Here is a 25190-nt window from a genome sequence, read left to right as displayed (position 1 = left end):
AGGATTGGTTTGCTTTGTACGATTCTCCATAGCCTCCCCAGCAACAAAATAGCCCACTGCGTGGGTCACAGTGGTGACCCTGGGACCCAGTAGGTGTGTAGGAGGCACCAGGATCCCGCTGCTCTCTCACCGTCCTTCTTCTTCTGGGCCAGGATGGTGACCTCCTCCCCTTTGAGAAGGTCGAGCAGGAACAGCACCGCCTCCTCCCGGATGATGTTGGCAAAGTCCACGTTGTTCACCTGCGCACAGACACACACACACGATCAGAACCTCAACACTGGCTACCATGCTAATGCTTCAATAACACTGTAAATGCTAATGTTATTACAAGTATGTTAATGCTAGTGTTACTACTATCTTATTGGAATAACACTGGTAATGCTGATATTATCAACAGAGTTAGACTGTTAGTGCTTATGTTATAAAAAACATTATTACAATTATGACCAGGTTAATGCTAATGTCCTTACTAGCACGTTACTGCTGGTGTTACTACTAGTATCATTCTGCTGATAACATTGTTAATACGAACCCTATTATTAATGCCATTACAATCATTACCCTGTTAATGTTAATGATATTACTACCATCCGTTCAACCAAGATATATTTTCAGTATTACTTGTAATATTAAACTCTTACAAATTCACTAATTTTATGACTAGCACCTTTGCACCGGCCATTTAGGTCAATATAACAGCTTCTACTATAATACCTGCCACTAGCGTCACAACTCAGCTACTAGGACTAGTGGTTACTGAGACTCAACCTAATGGTGCAGTGTGTTATTTCATTCAGATGGAATGCATGTTCAACAAGGCAGGTCGGTTGTGCAGGGATCGACGTAGTAGTAGAAGGTGAAAGAACAACTGAAAATCATTTACATTTCAGACAAAGCAACGTATTCCTGATGGAACTAATCCGCCAGACCACATACCTACACACATGTGGTGATCACACACACACACACACACACACAATCAGGTGTGTTTATTGACTTTACGTCCCGGCGAGCAAGGGAGGCAGGCCGCACATGTTCTGCATCAGAGGCTCAGACGGACAACTCTCTCAACTTCCCAGAAACAGCCTTTATCTCTGGCCATGCACACCACCAGCAACAGGAAGCCCAGCAGCGCCCCAATAACAATGTTCTGGAAGGGATTCTTCTCCTGGGCCCGTCACACACACACACACACACACACACACACACACACACACACACACACACACACACACACACACACACACACACACACACACACACACACACACACACACACACACACACACACACACACACAGGGTGTGTGCTCTGTTGACGTTAAAACCCTCCAGTTATTAGTCTTGGAGACTATAGTGAGTCCATGTGTAACCTTAGTTGCTTTTTGGAAATGAGCAGCCTTAACTCACAGCGACCCTCAGGTTAATAGGACCTCTAAATAAAGTGAAAGTAAATATATATATATATCAAGGATCGGCAATGGTAAAATAAAAATAGAAAAACACTATATTTTGCCGTATTATTGTGTTGCATTATGGTTGTTAAATCTCGCCATTACGTAAACATGGCAAACGTGCCAAAAATGACATTAACAGCATGTCACCCATCGCCACAACGCATCCCTGCAGTCATCAGCCGAACAGAAAACCAACTGTGTGTGCGTGTGTGTGTGCATGTGAGCGAGGGTGACTTCACAGGCCAAGAATGACCTCCATTGTATGTTCCTTGGAAACAAGGGGCAGGCTGGACGCGGGGACACGGTAGTGACTCATGCGCTCACCAGTACATTGTACTGTAATTCCACAATAGCTCCGAGCCCTGCTTCAAACTATTGTGGCCCCGTCGAGCTCATCGTCCTCTAGAACAAGTGTGGATTATACTAGAATCAACTGCAGATGTGCTCAGGACCAGCCCACAGGGTCAAACCACCAACAAGCAGAAGCATTGTGTTTTTAATGGGTATTAAACCCACAAAGGACTAAACACACATAGTAGGAAAATAAACATGAATCACTTGATATAGGATTGACTCGAAGCGGAAATGAATTAGACACAGAATTCCAAACTTAAGAAATACTGCGCATGCCGAAATCTGAGCCTCAAGCGAGACAAAGACGATTAAATCAATTGACGAACTGAGTTGACCGTCTGAGCCATTAAGCTATTTCTTCACCTCCCGCTCTAGGCGTCCATTCATCTCCGAACCATACAACAAGTTGCTTGGATAACTGACGCTCAAGCAATACCATGACCTTCAGCGGTGGGAGATTGAAGGGTTCTTACCTAAGCCACTTGACGGAATCATTTCAATGAGACAGAGTTGACTTCATAGCGCACAACAACAACAACACAGGATGTGTTTGATAACCACCATGACCAAAAATGTTTGAACCGTATCCTGCCCTCATCCTAGTCTGCAGACTGTATCCTAGAACTGAGGGTCTCCTGAAGTTGCATATGACTGTATATACCGTATGGGGTGCAGCAGGAAAGGGTGATGGATGGGGGAGAACAGGGTGGGGGTCTTACTCTCAGGATCTGGTCACCCTCTTCAAGGCCCTCCTTTGCGGCAGGGCTGTCATCCAGAACGCCTGCCACGAATATCCCCACGTCGTTGCCCCCGGCCAGGCGGAGACCCACACTCTCCCCCTTCCTAAACTTCACCAGCTTCATACTGGGCCTGGACGACAGAGCAGGGGACATCACATCTCTACAACGGAATGCTCATCGTCAACAATTAGGCACGACACTTGTCACTTTTATCCAAGGCACCTAAGTGAGGCTGAGAACAATATAAGCAATACCATTGAATGAAAAACGAATTTCTAAAGTGTGGCAATCACGGTAGATATTACTTATTTCCTATTTTTTGAAGACATTGACTTCAGTGATCGCCTAGTATTTACCCTGAGGCGCAGTGTTGAATCGGTTTCATTTGGCCTAGCACTGTAGTTTAACCCGACGGCAGGTCTGAAGCCTTAGCCTAGCACATAGTAGTGTAGGTATGAACGTTGAGCCTACGAGTCATACTAAGGCTGGTGTCAGTGTGAGCGGCTACCTGAGGATACTCTCGTCGTGAGCAGCGCTGGGTATCGGTGCGTCCGACGGGCTGACGGGCAGGTCGACGTCAGGCTGACCCGGCTGGGCGTACACAGGCTTCGGTTCTGTCAGAAACACACCCAACAAGTCACGGGTCAGACGGTAGGATAGGCCAGAACGTGGAGGTGGTGGCAGTGCGTTGTGTTATGTTGGGTGTGGTTATGGGGATGCAAATGAGGTTGTGATAGGTAAGAGTAAGAGGTTGGGAATGGGGGAGAGTTTGAGGTTGTAGATGTGTTTGTGAATGGGTGAGAATGTGAGGCTGTGATTGTATGAGAGTGTGAACGGCTGAGGATGAGGATGGATGAAGGGGGGAGAATTAGAAGTGGGGGTCTGGATCAGGTGGTGGGGACTTTCAGGGTTCGACTCATATAGGACACATTACGTCGTCTTTCAGTTATTTAGATCTCATTTTATTAGGCTTCCATGTGTGGTATCCGACTTGATTCACTCTTTTATCAGTAGAACAGTCTTTTATAGTACCACTTTGATGTTCAGACTTGTCCACTCCACAAAATACTGGGTAGGATCTGTAAAATCTCAGACAAAAACGGGTCTGTATATTTTGTTATTATCGGATCCGATCCGATCCGATATCGGAATCCATTTCCCGGGATCATTAGGGTTTTGGGCCATCATTTTAGACCTTTGAAGACCTCTAGTGAGGTTGGAGTGTTCCTGGGTGAATGAATGAATGAACAGGTGGGAGTGGGAATGGGTGAAAGGGGGACAGTACCGGGCAGTGGCGGGGTGTGCTTGTCGTCTTGCGAGCTGGCTTGGTCGCTGGTCTGAGACAGAACGCCATCATCGGAGCTCTTCAGCGGCGTCGACATGGCCCCTTGCTTTGACGTCCGCTCCTCATCTCGACTCCTGTGGCTGAAACCAGTTCAACACACGAAATTCACACCAGTCCAGCTTAATCCAGAACAAGAGGCATAATTCACACCTCTCCTGCTTAATCGAGATCAACGGACACCACTTGTATCAGTGCTGGGTAGTGCAGATAAACAGAACCAATTTACATCAGTCCTGCTTAATAAAACGTGTTTGTGTTTGTGCGTGGGTCAAGAGAAACCTATACAGTACTGTTGAAAACAATGGTTGAATTCCAGTAAGGTCACATGACTGTTTGTTGGCACATGAGCAAGCTGCATTTCACCGCTTTCTCCCAAGAATGTGGCAAGCCAGCTTTCACCAGTCAACTCAGGCTAATTCCAGGCATGAAACTAGCCAACTCCAGGCCTGAAAAAATCCTAACTCCAGCACTAGAACAACAATAACTTATCTCAAAGTAGCGTAAAGAGGGCCAAAGTCTGGGTGAAAAGTGTAAGTGTTTAAGGGTTGGCAGTTGGTGGAGGAGAGAGGGGAGACCTACAGTCCGGGCATGAAGAGCAACTGAATTCTAATGAGAGGGAAAGAGACAGAGAGATGGAGAGCGAGAGACGAGGAGAAAGACGGAGACAGAAAGAGGGTAAAGGGAGCCAGTAAGGGACAGATTCAAGGCCAAGTGAGATGTAGGTGAGAGATTGTGAGAGCAAGGCAGTGAGAGAGAAAGGCCGAAAGAGAGAGAGAGATGCATGAGAGTGAGAAAGAGGCAGAGAGAGAGAGAGAGAAGGGGGAGGTTATTGTGATGTGTCCTGGATCAGTGTTGCTTGTTTCAGGAAGGCCTGGTGCTAAAAAAGGTTCCACACTGACAAACCACATTTGACAGAATCTTTGTTCTACTCTCTATTGTTAGCAAGTGTGTGTGTGTGTGTGTGTGTGTGTGTGTGTGTGTGTGTGTGTGTGTGTGTGTGTGTGTGTGTGTGTGTGTGTGTGTGTGTGTGTGTGTGTGTGTGTGTGTGTGGGGTGAAAAAGAGGCTAAGGCCGACACATATAAAGAAGATTTTGGGAGAAAACAGGGAGGCAATAAAAAGGGAAAAGCTGAACCAGCGAAGAGATGAAAATCAACTGTCAAAGAAGATTTAGTTCACCAAGAGATGAAAGCACGGGTCCATTTAATCTTTTCTCTCTCATAATGCAACACACTTGCACACATACAACTTTGAGACTAGTATAAAAGGCCTAGCATTTATACACGCACAGAGTAAGTGAAAACAACTGAAATCATCGGTGCACAAAACCAACACATCAAAGCAAATATAATGAAGTGCAAAATAAATTTAAATATAACAAAATAAACCAATTAAGATTAATTCCAGAAGTAAATTCAAAATATGTACCACAAAATGCTTAACTCACGCGAATGTTTCCTGTAGATGTACCATAATTGTTAAAGAAGGCAGTTTCATTTTCCAAAGAACCACATATAGGGACTTTCATAATAAATGAAAACTTTGGACTAGGGAAGAAGTGTGTTCCTCAACAGAAGGCCCAATCACATCCTCCCATTGGTTGGGAAACAGGATGCAACCAGCCTCTGGAGCCAATCAGGTTGACAGAACCATCTGCCCTTGTAGCAAAGCTTTGTGGGAACTATGTCAAATTCCTCTCGTTTCCCATCCTAGTTTGGAATATCAGGAATTCCTTCCGCTACGTCATTATCTCATGTCACCGCCAGCCAATGTGTCAGGAATGGAGAAATTAAACATTAACTTTTAGCACTTTAACGCATCATTATACATTAACTCAACACTCACTAGTAAGATAAAAAAAGAAAACTCATAAGACTTTGACTCCCAAAGAAGGCCACGCCCAACAACACGCAGACACACATTCCAGCGCCATAGTAAAACACTATCAAAACAAGCAGCGAGTGCGGGTGGTGGGGGCGTGTCGTGAAGGGTGGGGAGATAAATGAAACCCAGCAGACGCTTCTATGTGCGTTCTGCCACTTCAATCGAGCACTTACATGGAGAGCAATCTGTGCAACAGTGACCCTGCTTTCAACCTGCATTGAGACAAACATAGTTACTGTTCAGTCCGACACACTGGAAGGGGATCTGATGCATGGTGCTACTGGTGGGGGATCGGACGGTTAGTCAAGGACAGCCATACTGCCTAAAGCACAGTCAAGCTCTGCAGCTAGCGGGCTTCAGTTCAGTGCTGAGGGGAGCTCTATGCAGCCACTATCTATGGGAAGCTAGGGGTTATGTTTTAGATGCTCAACTACAGGTGTTACTGGGTCACAACCAAGCCCAGGGCATCAGCGTCACGTCAACTCACCGTCACAAAGACGCCACAGTAAGCGCTACAAAACTCTGTACATTGAATGTACAGAAGAACGCCGTCATTATTTATCTGTCAAAGTGGTGAGTTGACGCCTGCGTTCGCCGTCGACACTTGAAGCTCGGCGATGAGTTGATTAATAGCTCATTAGACGCGATGCTGATGGTGAAGCTGATCAGTTAGAATGTGCAGAGGGCAGAATCAACGTCCTGAACCCGGGTCTCATGGGGGATGGATCCATGGTACCCATCCTGGCCAAGACGGTTGACCATCCATGAATCATGAAGTATCCACGGGGTGGACAGGAGTGTCCGGTATTTTATTCCAGCTAATCACAACACCAGCAACGGGTGATACAGCCAATCAAATACCAGCTGACACAAGTTCCCCCCCCTTCTCTGGTTTGCATCTGTTTGAAATGAACCCCCTAAATAGCCCTTCAGGCTGTTTATAGTACATTGACCCAACACTTCCCAGTGGTTGGTGTTGCCACGACAACGGAACAATGGCCACCAAAAGTTTGTTATCAGGTCTAAGGAAACTGATAGCCGCTTTTACAGTCCTGTTTCGTTCTGCTCGGGAAAGACTAGGCTATGGTCAGTGTACTACAGTTATCACCTAGGTGCAGGGGAGGGCTCTTTGGCTTCTAAACTAGACCAAGAGGGATCTACCATAAGGTGACAAATCCAGACTTACTGCGGCCGCCAACTGACAGGGTGGACCAGATCAAGGAAACAGGAAAGGGAGGAGAAGAGTCAGAGAAAAAGCATGAACCCATCATTAGTCATATCACTCCTACCTGCTGGTCCTGTTGAATGGACTACCGCACCACAAGTATTGTTAGTATTATGGTTTGTTTAAGGCGTGCCAGATGTATTGCTGCGTCAGTGGCTGTGGGTTTTATTGCAATGAACTCATTCGTTAGTGGACGGAAATATGTGTACTTAACCACTGGATGCATTTTTATGTGCAAGCTTCTGTGTGTGTGAGCGTCTGTACTTTCCTGTTACTCATGGTTAAGTACCATTGTGTGGAAGAGAGAGTGTTTGTGTGTGCATGGGAGAGAGAGAGTGTGTGTGTGTGCATGAAAAAGTGTGCGTGTTTGTGTGGGAGAGAGTGTGCGTGTGTGTGGAAGAGACTGTGTGCGTCTGCGCGCGGCGTGTGTGTGTGTACGCTACTCTCTTACCTGCCGTTGCTGACCTGGCGAGGGGAGTGGCGGGGGTGGTCGTGGGTGTCTGAGCGGTCAGGTGACCTGGAGCGACTGCCCCTCCCAAGGGAGCGGTTGGAATGTTCTGATGTCAGGGAATGGATCTCAGAGATGTCTGGAAACACGCACACACATACACGGGTTAGGACATCCAGAAAAATATGGAATACAAGTTTAGTGCAGAAAACTTCAAAGTTCTCCCAAACTTTCAGGCTAAGCTAAGAGACTTGATATTTCTCACACACACACACACACACACACACACACACACACACACACACACACACACACACACACACACACACACACACACACACACACACACACACACACACACACACACACACACACACACAGCTCTCTCACCATCTCTGTCAGAGTTGTTCCCTGATGGAATGCTATCGTCGAGGTCAGGAACGTTTAGAAGCGTGGCTCTCTCGTCTCTCTGGACTACCATCTTTAGCTTGCCCTTTGACCTCTCTATCAGCTTCTTGGCGTCCACGAGCGACAGGTTCTCTGTGACGGTGCCGTTTATCTGGGGGAGTGAAAGACACCGTTGAGGAATGTAACACTTAAAAAAAAATGTAAAGTGTAAAATTGTATTTTGTAACATCTGCCATTTGCAAATGGACCATAGACTTGACCATTTGGCATGTACCAGAAGTCGGCCGCAAATTCTGGGCGTGGCCAATTTTTTTTGCCACTCAAAATTCTGAAAGTACATTCACACACATTTTTGACTAGTTCGTTTTTTCTTCAAAGTCCACTAGTCCCACTATTGACAATTGAAATCTGATGACTTTGTATACTTTATAACTATGTCAATAGTATATGGCAAATAACAAAACATTTAAATTCTGCTGTATTATTGTTTTACTGCATTACTACTTAATTAGCCTTGTGTTGTAATGCACACTGCCTTAACCAGATTACCGCAAACAAAACAGCTTTAGACTAGAAACAGCTGAGACTGCTATGAAGAAATACGGGAACCAAATCTACTTGATTTATGGTTATGTATTATCCTTGTGGAGACGGGGTACAGTGACTGTTTAATGATGATTAAAATGGAGTCTCCACGGCAACAAGCGGTCCGGGAACAAAGGAATTCTGGAATGTTTGGTATTCCCACTGGTGGGCTGGCACACCAATGACCTCCAACCTCACCCAGTGGGCGACGCTCGGCACATACACAATAACCGACTACACACACAGACACACACACCACATTACTATTACTACATCGCCCCCAGAAACCCACACATGACAACAGATACTAGTACACACACGGCCGTATTCCGACTGATCGAAACGATTCACAACTTTAAAATGGCTCCATTGCATTAGCTGCTCTTCCTCTACCCCAGTAAGTGACTTGTCTCTCATGGCTGGCTCACCCCTGGTTGTCCCCCACCACCACCACCACCACCACCACCACCACCAGCCCCTCCCTCAGCATGGTGACTCCCCAGTCCAGCAGAGAGGCCTCCGGGTAGGGGAAGCTCACCTTCAGCACCACGTCCCCCTCCTGGATGTTTCCGTCCCGCGCGGCCAAACTCTCTGGGGAGATGTCCTTCACGAAGATGTGGCTGGCCAGGCGCAGTCCATATTCTGGGGATACCAAGAGCATGTTAGAGGGGAGAATCGACACATGTTCAAGTTCAGGAGCTTGTCACACATAGCGTTGTCGTGTAGCCATGAGTGAGTCCCCAGTGCTGCCTCACTAGGAGAGGATGTGTAATCCATGTTTACAGACCACAGTCATTTGTTTTTATTTGTTAATCCATTGAGGCTTACTGTGCACCAGAAAGTAGCCAAAATACCACACCAAGCTCGGCATCAGACACCTGCTTGTGCATTTGCATGGTCTAATTGGTAGAGACATCACCTGGCCAGCGATATAAACATAAACAATCACAGTGACCTGGGCTCACCAGAGAGGGTGCTGTTTCACGGCTTGACTTGAAGAACTGCTATAGTGTTTAACTTGTGACGGGTGGGATCTGTAAGGCCTAATTTATAGCGGCCGTGCATGAACTAATCACACCACTTATCACACCACACCGGGTGGCATGTGATGGGAACTTTAAATAAAAGAAACGTCATCATGCCCGTGCACTTTGTGAAACGGTGCATTATAGTGGATTATTCCTGAAGGTTGTGGGTGCGCGTCCCACCGCCAACACGCACCTTCGCTCTTGCGGGACTTGACCAGGGTGACCTTGGAGGGCTTCGGCGGGCCCAGGGAGGCCTGGGAACGCCGCTCCGAGCGCGGCGACACGCTGCGGTCCCGCGAGGCGCTGCGGTCGCGCCGCCCCGCGCTGTGTTCCCGCTCCTGCCGGCGGGCTGTGCCGCCGCCGCTGGCGCCGGCGCCGGCCCCGGCCCCGCCGTAAGCCGCACTCTGGGCCCGGTTGCCCTGGTAACCCTCCTCATCCTCGCTCTCCTCCTCCTCGTCCTCCTCGTGCTCCGACATGGTCTCCCGGTCGCCGGGCCGCGACACCGGGAGCTGGATCTTCCGCTTCCTGCGGATGGTCTGAGGAAGAGAGAGCCCGGCCGCGTCACACACACACACTCGCACCACACCGAGTTCATCAATCAATGATAGATAATAAAGGGGAAGGGAATCAATACTTGCTCTTCCACTCGTGGTATTTGTGTTATATTGTCAGCTTTATCGCAAATTGATACAGGATATCAACTGCAGTACTGGAAGTATCGTGGGGTGTATCTACCGATGAATGTCACAATGCTACTCTTTGATTCTAATCCTAGTGTGTCTTTTCCTGGTCCTGCTTGATTTGCATGGGCGCTATCTCCGATGATGATGACGTGAGGGTCATCCCTGTATTGTTTGTTTTGTATGGCACTTTGCTACTATGACTACTGTTGCAAAACGAATTGCCCTTCCCGGACATTAATGATCAACCCGGCTACTTCAATGTTTTAACTGCTGTATGACCTAATGCATTTCTACATGTCACATAACTAGAACGTGATGTCATAAAGAGTGTGACGTGTCATGCAACGACATGCCCTTCCTTTACTGGCTTGTACACCATTTCACTTTTAATGTATTGGTTTGAATAAGGTGTGGTTGAAAAACTCACAATCTTGGCGTTTTTCCCGCTCTTGCGGAGCTGTTGCACGGCGTAGGCGTGCTCCACGTTGTCCATGGAGACGGCGTTGACCATGACCACACGGTCGTTCTCCCTGGAAACACCGGACAAACGCACAGCCTTGTGTTCAAGATTTGACATGGATGGTGTTCAATATGATTTTTCTCCCCTTGCTGATACAGATGTTTAGTCTATTGTATTCATTCATTTCGTTATTTTTTTCACTCTTGTTCTGATGAATGCTGCGGTTACACCTTAATCATTTGCCCATAAGGATTTACTTATGCAATGAGTTTAGTACTTAAAGATATATTTTCCTTTATCTACACATTTATTTATGGATTTATAGATAAGAAAAGGGATCATTCACAGCAGAGGAATTTCAAGGTCAACCAAAGTGTTGGTTTTGACCACAGAAATTAACGTTCATTCATGATTTTATTCATTAATTCACAGCCCATCTTGCCATCCACTCGTCTTTGCTGGTGGTTTTAATGGTGTGGCATGATGTACAATGACGCACACAAAGGATTGGGGTTTAGCCCAAAAAAGGACGCACAGTGCAGCAGAGACAGCCTTCAAGAGGCGTGTATCTGGGGCCTTCCACAGCAGCACAGTAGTGTTGCTGTGGAGGGGACCCAAGAGCTCAGGGGCCCTTCAGACAGAGACTCACTGCAGCTGGCCCTCTGCAGGGCCTCCCTTCAGGACATCTGAGATGACGATGGAGGTTTCTCCGCTCTGGAAGTGAGGGTTGTCCCGGCCTCCTGAGATGGCGATGCCAAAGCCGAACCCTGGAGCCTGGGTAGGACAAGAGTACCACATAAGGAAAAAACGCATAAGAGCGAGTGCACACACAAACACACACTCTATAAATACTGATAGAATTAGCGATTTTGTTTTGGTCAGAACTATGAAGGATGCACAAACAATACTGGTGTTGTATATCACTCGGACACCGGATACATTTTGGCATCAAAATCGTTGTCGAAAGAAACTTGATGTTAAACATTGTTTTCTACTGATGCCAAACGATCACACTCAGTTGTGTGTACGAGTAAAAAGAGGATTGAGATTTGATACTTCACATTTGATTGACGATGTTAGAAGTGCGCGCTCTCTCTCTCTCTCTACTCCACAAACATGCCAGGAGTTGGGAACCCCTCAATCCCTAAAAGTAGACTTAATATTAAAAATTCTGCGAGTCTGACATAAGCATTTATTTGACAACAATAATCAAAACGCATAGGTTCTTCCTGTGCTGTACCCGTCAGCCCAATGTCCACGTGTCATAGCGTGGACAGCAGGGAACGGGCATGTGTACGCGTGAGTGTGGAATTCAACAGGCCAGACACGGGGACAACACAGAGCCACAAACGAAAGCTCCTGGTAATTAGATTAGAGTGAGAATTCCGTCTAGACAGGTTCTTCCTTGCCACGCCCAGCCCTGCATCACCCTGGCCACTTTATTCCCCTTTCCTTTTCCAACTCTAAACACTTGACAGCTGGGAACGCTAACTAATCATCTGATGATAAGCAAGCTTGTATTTATATTACTTTTTACTGAATAGGGGTCAAATCGATTCCGTTTGCCACAGCTTTTTTTAAGAATGTATGTCTACTTGCTCCGACACGTTTATTCTGTTACCTTGTTAAACTTATATTATACATTTTTATTTGTACATCCTTTCAAATGTGATTCAGACCTTTGATAAGCACTTGTTTGAGGGGTTCTACACAAATAAACCTGCCATGCCTTGAACAGTGCACGCTGTGTTCCTGAAAAGTGCATGAATTGAAACACCATTCACCCAAACGTTTCAAAACGTATGCTCTACTTATCATTCACAAAAAATAAACAAAAAACCTTTTTAACTATCAACCTAATTTCGTGAATGAATCGCAGATCCTGCTCATTGTATCCAGGGATTATCTGCCAAGACACCCTGGTTCACCCGGGTATGGGTGCGGGGATCGGATTGCCATGTGGCAGCGGCCCAGTGAATGACAAGACGAGGCTGGAGTCGCCTCACTCAGCCCGCAGGGACAGACGTTGTGAAGTGAGACACGGGCTGCTAACTCGATAACGAAACGTCACAATCATTTGCACTAATGGTGTCGTGATTAAGGAGAGGAGTTGGTCTTTGTGACAGGGGAGTGCGAAGGGGGTGTGTGTGTGTGTGTGTGTGTGTGTGTGTGTGTGTGTGTGTGTGTGTGTGTGTGTGTGTGTGTGGTGTGTGTGTGTGTGTGTGTGTGTGTGTGTGTGTGTGTGTGTGTGAGAGACACACAATCCAACAGGAAGCGGAGGGACACAGACGGGAAGTAAGACGCAGAGTTCGGTCTTCCTTAAACCCGTTTCCTGCCATCTGGGATCCCTGGCTATTGTTTCCCCCGCTCCCACACAAACATTCACCTAATGCAGCTGTGCACACAGACACAGAAGGCAAGGAAGATAGGCCTGAGGCAACACAGAAATAGAGCAAGAGAGTTTGGAAATAGGAGAAAGAGAAAGAGAGAGGGGGAGAAAGAGAGGTATAGTGTATTTAGGTGGAAAAAGCCAGGCTGAACTAAAGAGAATGAGACTGAGAAAATGAAGAATTGACTATAGAGAGAGACGGAAGGAAAGAGAGAGGGACAGAGGCGGAGAGACCGACAAGCAGACTGACTGAGAAAGAGAAGGAGCGAGAGATAGTCAATGTACTAATAGGAAGCGAGAGTCAGATTGTATTACAGTGAAAAGAGAGGAGAGAGAGAGAGAGTCAGAGGGAGAGAATGTGTGAGGCAGACAATATTAAAGAATGAGAGAGGGGTTTCTCACCCTGTGAAGAGTGACAGTGTGCTGCTCCCAGATGACCGTTTCCTCCATGGCAGCGCCCTGGAAAACAAGACAGGAAACGGCATACAGTCAGACCTTCACACCCTTTACATCACGAAAAAAGACAAGACAGTCCCCCCCAATTATACAACAACACTGAAACAGCGTAGACACTTTCCTACAAAAGATAGTTTCATTCGTATTCTCTGCTAAACTACAGGTCTGCCAAAAATGGTTTCGGTCAGTTTGGTGAAACTTTGTTTTCAAATGGAAGAGGAGCACCTGGCTGGCAGTCAGCCAATAGGAGTGCATCATTCAAATTCAGCCAAACCCACTTCAAAAAAAACAAACATAAAACTGGAACATAAGAGTGTGTGCGCGTGTCCAACACCTAGGGCCACAGAGCAGCTTCTGCTTGACTGGCCCTCGTGCTGTGGACTGTACAACTCCCTGATTGGTCTAAACCTTTTCTCGGCGGCACGCTAAAACCCCCTAACTCCACTAAACAAGGAAGCATTATGAACGCCTGCTGAACAACAGTAAACTGCCTTGCAGAGCTCAGCAGCAGAGGTTAACCAGCCTAGTCCAGTGAAGAATGAAACATGGGGGGGGGGGGGGGGTCAGGTGAACCAATCACACCAGGTCAACAGTCGATCAGTGCCAGATAAACGCCAGATCGGCTAAGACTTCCCTTTCTCTCTGGTATAGTGTCTTGACCCCCCCCCCCCCTCAGCGTTGATACTCCTACTGACAGGGATGAAGTCATCTGCTAGGTTTGTTTTGTCTTTCCGGGCTAACACGTTGTTCCGGATCCTTCTCTCTGTGTGTCTTCAGCCTGACGGGTGTTGCTCGCCTGGAAATGATCCCCGGACGAGACCTCACTCCGCCACAACGCAACACAACTTATCATTTTGGAAGGGAGGACGATAGCTAGGCAATGGTTATGGTTAGGCAGGAGATACAACTGGAAAGATACTTATAATACCAAGTTGAAAGTTGAACAATGGGTCTGTCTGACTTTCAGCTCACCTTTCACTGGTTTTGTAGGATAACATTTTCAGTTTAGTACAATACTGTTTTTTCAGCTTGATAAAGGACAGTTTACTCAATCTGGTAAAAGATTGTTTTTTTTCAGTATGGTAAAAGGTAAAAGTGTTTTCAGCCCGGTCAAATATTGTTAATTCAGCTCGGTAAAAGATAAAAGTGTTTTTAAGTCTCGAAAATATTGTTTATTCGGTTTAGTCAAAGGTAAAGTATATACATTTTGATGAGTCAGTATGTGTGTGTGTGTGTGTGTGTGTCTTGGGCTGGGTCGGGGACAGGTGTAGGGTTAATCACAGCAACAGCTCACACCAAGGGACCATTTCACCTCATAAAAAACAGACGCACACAAACCCACCGACACACATCGCGCTGCGTAAATCACCAGCTCTTTTTCCCTGTAATTGCACACTCCCGCCAACTCTATAATCCTACGCCCTCGCCAACGACCGTATTTAACCTGTTCAAGGTGCCAGGACCACCACCAGTCATCAGCTGCCTAATAACGGTCTTTACCCCCACACGGTTTAGTGGAGATCCCCTTTCTGCTGAGGAGAAGAACCTTCCAGAAGTAACCGTCTCAATCAAACCAGGTTCAATCCTGAGAAACATATCCCACGTCTATCCATTCCATTATAATTTCCCTCTTACTTTAGAAAAGAATACTTAACTACTTTTTTGATCTCCAGAAAATAACTGAAAACAATTTGGGCCTTTCGAACAAAAAGATGATTAATTAAATTGCTCAGGGTGTTTATGACAGCAACCTGTCGTGGAAACATTAATAGCAGGGAGGAGCATCCATAAAGTGAAATATTGCTTGGAACATGGTTGATAGGGTTTGAGTCACCAGGCAGCACGCCCTTGAAGCATGGGAGGAGGAGAGTACTGGAGACGAAGGAGAGGAAAACAAAGGGAGGAGCAGCAGCAGGAAGGAGGGGAGGTAGACCAGCCTGACATACCAGTGCCTGGCACATCCATTCCTTAGAGATGAATGTTCACAGATTAATGCTAATGGGATGCTAACTGGCCAGTTCATACAGATATATTGTGGCTAGCCTAATGCTAACTGTCCAATCCATATAAATGAATGTTTGCTAATCTAATGCTAACTAGCCAGACCATATAGATACAATTATAATATCGATCAAGCTAAACATTAAGTGATTGGCCATTTCTTGAGTTGGCACATTAGTGGACGTTTTATAGTTCCTGAAAGTCCACCATAAGTGTCTTTTTAAGCTGTATTGTTATTGTTATTTCAATCAGATCCAGCCTGGGGTCATCCATATCCCTACCATCCACCCTTATGAGGTCTGTCATCTTGTGTGGGTCCTCCGGCTGTGTGAACATCTAAACCTGTGGCTTTGTACAGAACCCAGTTAACCTCTGACCCCGGCCTCCACTGTGTGGATGTTATTTATGTCCATAATTGGGGGCATGTATTGTGTTGGGGTAAATGGTTGAGGAGCAGGGGAGGGTGACCCATTTACACCAGCATGCACCCCCAAGCCTAACACCGCCCCCACCCCCCCCCCTCTTCTCCATATAGACACATTCCTCTCAAAGCTTTATCAGGCGGAGGTTCATTTATCCATTCATCCGTGCATACGTTCCTTTTGTTTACTCACTCATTCCTTCATCCCTCCATTTACTCTACAGTACACCAACCAAAGGAGGCTCGCCGAACACAGAACAACAGCGGCTCATGCGACCAGGCAGACAGACAGGTAGGCAGACAGGGAGGCAGACAGACACAAACAGATAGACGCAGACAGATACAGAGGCCCCAGGCGACCTTGTCCTTGGGGGTGTTTGAGGCCCAGAGAGCATGGTTGTGTGAAACTTCCACAAGCTGCATCCAACATGGGAAATGATACATTAACCCAGAGGGGACCTTGATGACCTCTTCTTTCCCACAAGGGGCTCTGTTTGAGGCCACAGGTCGGCCCCCAATCAGACGTATAGGACAACACCACCCCATGAGCCTATGGGAACATACTCGTTTGTCGTTTCGCTTAAAATCCCCGAATCCCAAGTCATGAAATGCCATAATTCTCTTTAATGCATCACTTCCTAAAACCACAAAATGTAAGGTTTGCCTACATTAACTAAAGAGATTTGGGTGCATCCGCTCACTGTTAAAAATAACCTCTGAAATCTACAGCTGTGGACACAGATGTTGCCCCGTGCATGTGGGAGACCACAACACACACACACACACACACACACACACACACACACACACACACACACACACACACACACACACACACACACACACACACACACCACACACACACACACCACACACACACACACACACACACACACACACACACACCTCGTATTCCATAGGAAGAGCCACAATGGAAGTTGTAACTTTGTACACTCTGCTGCCAATGCCCTTTTTTTCCTGGCATTAGCCTTGCTTCATGGATGGGTGGACTTCAAGGGAACATTTTCCCACAGGGATCGACAAAATTATTAAACCTAACCTAAAGTATCTGAAAAATACAAAAGACTAATACAATAAAGAATGCTTGTTTTAACATCATCTGCATTCTTTTTTTTGACTCAATATTTCATGAAAAGTATCGATAGGTATCGTTTTGTCCGGTGATAATAATAACTTTTCTTTTATTATATTTGCTTTGCGATGGAAAGAATGAGCAGACCTTGCTCACCGCCAGTCCTGTTAAATATAATCCGGGTCAAGATGCCTCCACCTTCTGTCCCCCTCGGCCTGGAGCTCTCTCACTGCCTCAGAAGAATCATCCAGAAGACTGTGAGACGACGGGAATCAAAGAGCCCCCAAACAGTTTGCTGGACAAAAACCCCCACCAAACGTCTTTCCAACAACACGAAACAAGAGCATCTCGTGTTGTGGAAGAGGGCAGTGCAGGGCTAGCCCGGACTCAATCCCAGCACGGAGAGGGGGAAGCCATGCAAGCCTGACGTGACTGCAGTCCAGAGGAGATAGGACGGCATGTTCTGGCTGCAGGGGACCAGAGCACACGAGCGAGCGCACACACACACACACACACACACACACAAACACATCTCTGAAAACTCCTCAAGGTAGACTGACAGAATGGCTGGCTGGCTGGCTGCGACTGCACTGGTTTTTTCTGACCAGCTGACTCTCAGTCGTTCTGGCTCAGCCTCTCAGGCTGCATCTCCATCCCTCTTTCTGGTTGGTCGGTCTGGCTGGCCTCTCTCAATCCATCTATCAGACTCTGTGTCTGTCTTCCATTAATTCCCTGTCCATCTATCAATCCATCCTGTGCCCATCATCTGGTCAAGGGAGTCGCAGATGACATCTCCGGTGTACAAGGTTAGCGGACTCACCTTGGAAAGATACAGGTATAGTCATGTAATACAATGTGATGCAGATGTCCCTCATACACTGAATCCCAAACACATCCAGAATCTGACCAGTTCCCACTGCATGAGACAAATTCAGGAATTCAGCCACTGACATTCCTCAAGACGCTGTGGTCGCCCGCAGTCAGCCACAGTAGTGCTGCACGATTTGGTGAAAAAGTCATATTGCAATTATGTGGACAATCTTTCGATTTGCGATTGCGATATAATAAACAAATGGTGTCATGAGTCTACTTGCATGGTTATTAAGGAAAATGCACACAGATAGCTGATCATTTTAAATTGTTTAACATGTTTGTACAAACTTAAACTAGCAAAAAAAAATACAAAAACTAAAAAATTGTGTACAGTACCGTTATCGAAATAACAATAATTTTACAAAATTAAGGCATCTCTGCAGTGCAGATTTTTTTTTTTAGGTTTTCTCAATACTACAAATAAATAAAATAGATGGAATAAATAAGAAAATACACATTTTTAAAAATGTATTATATATTTGTTATTTTTTTTGCACTACAATCGCAAAGGCTGATATCGCGATTGCGATTCGATTAAACGTGCAGCACTAACCCGCAGCATTTCAATATTACATCCAGGGTCACGAAAGAGGGGGAGAGGGGTCCAATCCCATCTCAATTCCTACCAACAAATACAGTTGTGTAATAGAAAATACACAATACACGGCCACTCAAGCAGTTTAGATATAAAGCTGCTGTTAGGGCTTAATCAATATTGAATTTACTGGCCTATAAACTGGTTAATCTTCTGTAGCTGCACAAAACCAATTTCAAAGCATATTTAGAGAAACAATCTGATTACCAAGAAAATACTACTGGTGTACCCGGCCCAACCGAACACATTAAATTCTCCAGGAATTGCAACTACACACAGTCTCACAAACACACACAGACTTTTGTAATGCTAAAAGTAGGAAGGTGGGTGGATAAACCAGGAAAAAATAAATTGACTGCTCTGCTGACAAATCAAGGCATCGTCTTCTGAATTCACTTTACTTGACTACATGACCTTGTGTAGCACATCCATGAATTTATAGCCAATAGCGAGAAGGGTTTGGATAAGGTCACTGTTACGAGAGTTGACCAGGAAGTAGAGGGGAGAGAGGTCTCCTTTGCTCTCTCAACATGCGCACCACCACACACACTCGTGCCAAAATGATGTAATCTGTTCTCCTGAGTACAAGGGACTGCACAGGCGATTGTGCAGTCGTGTACAATGGTCAATATTGTATAGTTCCAATAATGTAGCGTTGCATAACTGTCAATAATGTCTCTACCTCGACTGTCTATGATCTTTACATTCACCTTTTTCATTTACATTTCTATTACACCTGTGTCACCCTGATTTTCCGTTCAGGATTAATCAAGTAGATCTGACATGTTCTTATCGAATGCCAAACACCTAGGTGTCTGAGTGTTGTTGCACAATGTGAGTTGAGAGGAGTAAAGCCAGGTGCCTGCAGAGGGTATTTGGAGCTCAGCTGTGGTGACATCATCACTTCGTAACTAAGGGCAACGACGGCACCCGCAGGAAACACCATCACAGACCCACTTCCTGTTTGCAGGAAACAGCTCCAGCTTCCAAAGAAAAGAAAAATCCTTGTACGGTGTAATGGTCATTTTGCTTAAGATCCCCGAACAAAAGCTGCTCCGACACAGGAAGAGAGAGAGAGAGGGAGAGAGGGAGAGGGAGAGAGAGTCTTTGAGTTCCTTCCTGTAGAAAGCCACCAGGTCTAGAAGGTAGGAAACAAATTGGACCTCAAACTGAAGCCCTGAACCAACAGCAGCTTCAAGGACATAAAATCCTCACTTGTAATTTTACAATTCCTACATTTTCCCCAACAAAGAAACCACTCTCTTTCAGACAGAGCAGGTGGATCATCAGTAAGTATAGGATATAAGAAAATGAAAGAATTGATCCCTTCAGGATTTTTATCATCCCAATGTTATACTTGCTTTTATTTCTTAACATTCCAGCTTCAGGTTGTACTGCAGGGGGAATGAAAACAAACACACACACACACCACACACACAACACACCACACACACACACACACACACACCACACACACACACACACACACACACACACACACACACACACACACACACACACACACACAACTAATCCTTTAACAGTGGGAATCGGCCAAGCAGCGAGGTCTCACTACAGCGCTCAAATCCCCCATAATGCACTCTGCCTTATGTGGCACCAGCTACCAAAACAAACATCTGTGCAGAACAGAAGTAGTTATGTGTGCACACACCGAAACACACGGGTACACACACCAACACGCCAGATGTTTTGTAGGGCAATGGCAATGTGGCCGTGTGTGTCTCAGTGAAATATCTGCATGGGAGTGTTAGTGGATGACACGGTATCCCGTCAGTGTGCTACCATCAGATTTCTCCCCACAGACAGAGATGACACGCTCTCGGCCCATTCTGACCAGGATTAATCCACAACCACACCCTCCGACCCGTCATTTTCAAGCAGAAAACAATCTTTTCTTAACCAGAAAACAGTGGGAGACTGTGCTATAATAAGGTCTTTGGGAAAAGGAGGACACATTTCAATAGAAAATATTTAATCTCTTCAAGTGTTCTCCGGCTCTTGGCAATCAAGTCTATAATAGCAACATCTCAGCATAGGCGGACTAGAATAGAAGTGTGTGTGTGTGTGTGTGTGTGTGTGTGTGTGTGTGTGGTGTGTGTGTGTGTGTGTGTGTGTGTGTGTGTGTGTGTGGAATACACACAATATATATAATGCTAAAACTAATTATAATCGCCCAAGAAAATCACCATGGCGATAGACCCATCCCCTAGTTTCACCATAGTGTCACCCATCGTTAGAGCACATTTATCTATGGCAACCAAATCTCTAGCCTCCCATTGGATCCCGCAGGTAGGGCAGCAGCACATTGGACTGATAAACAACATGAGAAACACAGGCACCATTAGCCTGTTCAAAGCACCTTGTATTTTGATTTCACAATGTACAATGCAAATGTTGCGCCTACACTCATTATATTTGCATTTGAATTACCAGCTTAATATGCATTTTCCTCATAAGAAAGACTTCCTTAGGTAAACAACCATTCTCCGATATGTGGGTTAGATTCTAAGGTTAGTTTTACACAATTTTTCTTTGAAACAAAATGGGATCTGCTTTGCGAAATAATCTGAACAGGAATACATTCTGTGCGTGCAGATGCGTCCTTTTTACCGAACACATAGCGTATAGCCTCTACGACGGGCTCACCCCACAAGGTGGGCCGCGGACACAGGAACAACCCAGCTGTTCCCTGCAAGTCACAACGCATGACTCCAGCTCCGTGGCTGCACCCAACACGAGGCTGATCGGAGAGGACAGGGCTGCATGTGGGGAAGCGCGCGTCTGGGTCCCAACGTGTGTGTGTGTGTGTGTGTGTGTGTGTGTGTGTGTGTGTGTGTGTGTGTGTGTGTGTGTGTGTGTGTGTGTGTGTGTGTGTGTGTGTGTGTGTGTGTGTGTGTGGAATGGATAAGGATAGCCGGCCACAAGGCAGAGGAGGTTGACAATGATGGTGGTGGTGATGAAGGTGATGATGCAGGTCCTGAGTCACCGATGTTGCTGACACCCAAATCACAGAGGTCACAAATTGGCCATGATGTCATACAGCAACCCAGACCTCCCTGGAAGGAACTAATGCACAGGTATACATACGCACGCATGCACGCACACACCCCATATAGCCATCAACTATCAGACGACAGCTATTGCTATAATAGCGAGGCTAGGAACACAAATCGTAATCCTGGATTTTGGATTAAAATGTTAATCTGAGCCATGTTTCCTCCTCCGTGGTGTCTGGTGAAGGATGAAGGGACGAGGGTGGAGGGTGGAGAACCACCAAGGGACTCATCCTCCACCTAACCTCGTCACTGACAGAACCAGGAGTAGAATAGAACTGCTCCGACTCAGACTACTCTGACCAGCATAATAACGGAACAAATTGACCAACCAAATTAAAATCAAGTCCTTTTTTCTTGGATAACTGATTGTCTTTTTATCAATTTAAATGAATTGGACCAGCCCAACATCCAAAAATAATTGCATCTATATTTTTCGGTTGAACTAATTATACTCCTACCCCTAATATTTCCTGTTCCAACAGCTAAAGTCCGTCTAAAATGTCACAACATCATTCCCTAATCCAACGCAAAAACACAATTGATCTTTTCATAACCTGTCCTAATAGATATGCTAAACAAATACCGTGACCACTCATTATGAAAAGCAACGTATCACACATGAGATTCTGAGTCAGGGGTTCCTGCAGGGCATTTAAGGTCAGGTGTTGGTCCTAGGAGAATTAAAATGATTTCCAGGAACTAAAGAACTTTCTAGCACCACTGCCTGGCCTAGCAGGGCTCCCACTGACCCAGAAACACAGCTAGGCTCGGCCATACTAAAGCTCTGTCTCAGTATTGTCCCCTCGCCTATCACTCTGTTGGCCAGTTTCTGGGTAGGGTTGTGCGTGCGTCACAATTTGGCAATAGACTGGCACTACGAATGGCTTGTATCATGCAGACGCCGGTTCTGTGAGGTAAAGTAAAAGAGGCATCACAGAATGCATTTCCATTTTGATTTGAATAATGGGCCGCCCAACACTTGATAACTGGGTAAAAATTCTTCACACAAAAAAACGATGACATTATTTATTCATCATGTCAACATTTTTACAAGTTGGCCATGGACTATATCTGACCAAGTCGTTTAGAGTCAGAGTCAATCCATTTGTACCCTTTCTCTCCCCCCTCTGGCTCCATTCAGGACTTATTCGGAGGGCCCACAGGGAGCTCACGGGGCGGCGCTAACCAGAGCCTTCTGGGACCGTGCTCAAGCTTAGCTAGAGTTAACTGTGAAGGGCAGCACCCGTGGCAAACCGATGACAAGTCAGCCCCCACTTCGTGCTCTGTGCCTGGGGAGAGGAGCAGCAGTTACCAGCCCCAACGAGGACAGCGCTATCTTACAGCTGGGTTTGACCTTTTAACCCGACGCACCACTCGTTTATGGAGCATGGGTCATTGTTGCTAATTCTGTTGGGTTCAAGGGTTCGGGGATGGGGCCCAGGACAGCGATAATGTAAAAGAGAGTTTATCTGCCAGCCCAGCCATCTCGCCACTTAATGTGGGTTGAAAATAGGCCAATCAGCATAAGAGAGAGGGTTTCTTTTCCGAGGCACTTGTCGAGGTAAAAACATGCGTTGTGTAATACAACATCTGTCTGTGTTACCCGTTTCTGTGCCCACACAAGGAGCGCTTAGCAGGCATCATGCTGGTTTTTACAATATTCTCACACACCACACACACACACCCAAAACCTCATTAATGGTGGAACAAGCTGTAAACAGAGGAAAACACACAGGCCGTAGAAAACTGAAACGCCCACCTCTAGCTGCGACGGTAAGGACGTTTATAGAGTGTCGTCATGGGAATGCCTCAAACCAACCAATGACTGCTCAGGCCATTATCAGCTCTCAGCACCCCCCCTTCTTCCCGCAATGGATTTTGCTCCGCAGAGGAATGTCATGATAAGGAAGCAACACACACACACACACACACACACACACACACACACACACACACACACACACACACACACACACACACACACACACACACACACACACACACACACACACACACCAACACACACACACACACACACACACAGATCCTGGTTGCCCCTCTGTGTGACTGTCTTGGTAAATAATGAGAACGACATAGGGAGTATCCTCGCTGTGTTTTGATATTTTCCTCTGTATTTAACATTGTGTGACCTGACCAGCAGGCCTGCCAGCACCTCGGGAGGGGGGGAGAGAGAGGCTCCAATCTGCCCGGCCACTGGGAGAGGAAAATCAAACACAGCCGAGCAGATATTAAACAAGAACTACGTGACACACCCTCAGTAGAAAACACACACATGGAACAACAGAGTATGGAAAAGTACAAAACACACACACACACACACACCAAAAAAAACATGCCAGCTAACACAAACACAGAAAAAAAACACAGAATACACAGTGAGTCCAGCATGAAACAAAGGCGATATTCAGCAGGGGGTCCTTGAGGCTGTTGATGTTAGCTGGCCTCTGCAGTGCATTGGGGCGGGGGGGGGGGGGGGCGTCATTAGCCCCTGCAACCATGGACAAACATGGCCGCCGGAGCGCTCCTTGACTCGCTCTCAGAACTCTCTGACATCGTCACAAACCCCACCACCGTGTACACAGAGCATCGTGGCGGATGTATGATCGTTATCGTGTTCGCACAATAATTGTGTCCTAAGTACGATCAATAATGACAAAAGTCCCATTATGGGCGATTGTTGTATTCATTTTCTGACACTAGGTGTAAGTTGTAATAGATGTTGGGCTTCATCCTTTAAAGGGGACATATAATGAAAACAACACTTGGATTTGGGGTGGTGTTTTGGGTCTCTCTGGTGCAACCCCACACACATACAAACTTGAAAAAAGTCTGTACATGATATTTTGACTGAGATATGCATTTCTGAAAGTACCCGCCTACAGTTACCAAACGAGCGAGTCAGTGTCGGCGCCCCCTCCTATCTAGGAAGGGGGCACAGAGTTTGAATATTACCTCCCACTTCCCTCCAATCAGAGCATAGCTAAGATTTTGATGACCAGCGGACGAGCAGGTCGATTTATTTTTCGTAAAAGCTATTTCCAGCAAACAGCTTCAAAAACATGTTTTCTGGAACTCAAATTACTATGTCTACTCCTTTAAAATGAAGTTTCCCCAACCTAATAAGGATAAGCCAAATAGGGATCCTATGTCTTGTTTACCTCATCTCCTCTGACATGACGTCTCTCCAGCCAATCATGCTTTTTGTGAGGCTGAACTTGATTCACGTGCACAATCTCCATGTAGAGGCTGAACAGATACAAATCGTGTTGTTATGGTACAGCCTTCAGTTTATTGAAAACCTATGCTTTCGTTTTCAATGTTAGTAGTCATGAAAGACTTCCACCTCCAACGCATCAAATTCTAATACCTAACATCAGCAATTACTTTATTAATTTTTGTGGTTTGATTTCTAGGTGACGTCAAATAATCGTTTTCCTCAATAAAAAAGTGTTTTCTTTAATGATCTCTTGACTGTATTGTCTCAGTTAATACTTGGGTGCCATCATTTACTTCAAAATACGATTATTTTAAGCCTCTGGTATGATACTTTAACCTTTCCAATATGGCTACTATGGGCAGAACTGAAGGTTAACAATCCTCATTATGTTGTAAGGGGTTATATAGGGCCATATGAAATCCGTTTTATTTTT

The 25190-nt window shown here is 45.9% G+C and overlaps 1 protein-coding gene across 8 annotated transcripts in view; it reads right to left on the bottom strand.

Moving 5' to 3' along the window:
* tjp1a (tight junction protein 1a) overlaps positions 1 to 25190 on the bottom strand; it is a 95162-nt gene that overhangs the window by 20067 nt on the left and 49905 nt on the right. For 5 of the 8 annotated variants that reach the window (XM_030376403.1, XM_030376397.1, XM_030376398.1 and 2 more), the window contains 12 exons: positions 13406 to 13462; positions 11264 to 11388; positions 10582 to 10684; positions 9665 to 10007; positions 8982 to 9085; positions 7841 to 8009; positions 7454 to 7589; positions 5951 to 5989; positions 3836 to 3975; positions 3059 to 3164; positions 2530 to 2680; positions 131 to 239 (listed from right to left, as the gene is read on the bottom strand). In XM_030376403.1, the coding sequence (XP_030232263.1) occupies positions 131 to 239; positions 2530 to 2680; positions 3059 to 3164; positions 3836 to 3975; positions 5951 to 5989; positions 7454 to 7589; positions 7841 to 8009; positions 8982 to 9085; positions 9665 to 10007; positions 10582 to 10684; positions 11264 to 11388; positions 13406 to 13462 (1582 nt within the window). The remainder of the gene's footprint in view (positions 1 to 130; positions 240 to 2529; positions 2681 to 3058; positions 3165 to 3835; positions 3976 to 5950; positions 5990 to 7453; positions 7590 to 7840; positions 8010 to 8981; positions 9086 to 9664; positions 10008 to 10581; positions 10685 to 11263; positions 11389 to 13405; positions 13463 to 25190) is intronic. The other 3 variants (XM_030376401.1, XM_030376402.1, XM_030376405.1) reach the window with 1 other exon arrangement.

The sequence above is a fragment of the Gadus morhua genome, chromosome 14 (genome assembly GCF_902167405.1).
Source record: "Gadus morhua chromosome 14, gadMor3.0, whole genome shotgun sequence".
Taxonomy (NCBI): Eukaryota; Metazoa; Chordata; class Actinopteri; order Gadiformes; family Gadidae; genus Gadus; species Gadus morhua.
Note: the sequence above shows the minus strand (reverse complement) of the source record. Positions and strands in the feature narration are given on the sequence as shown.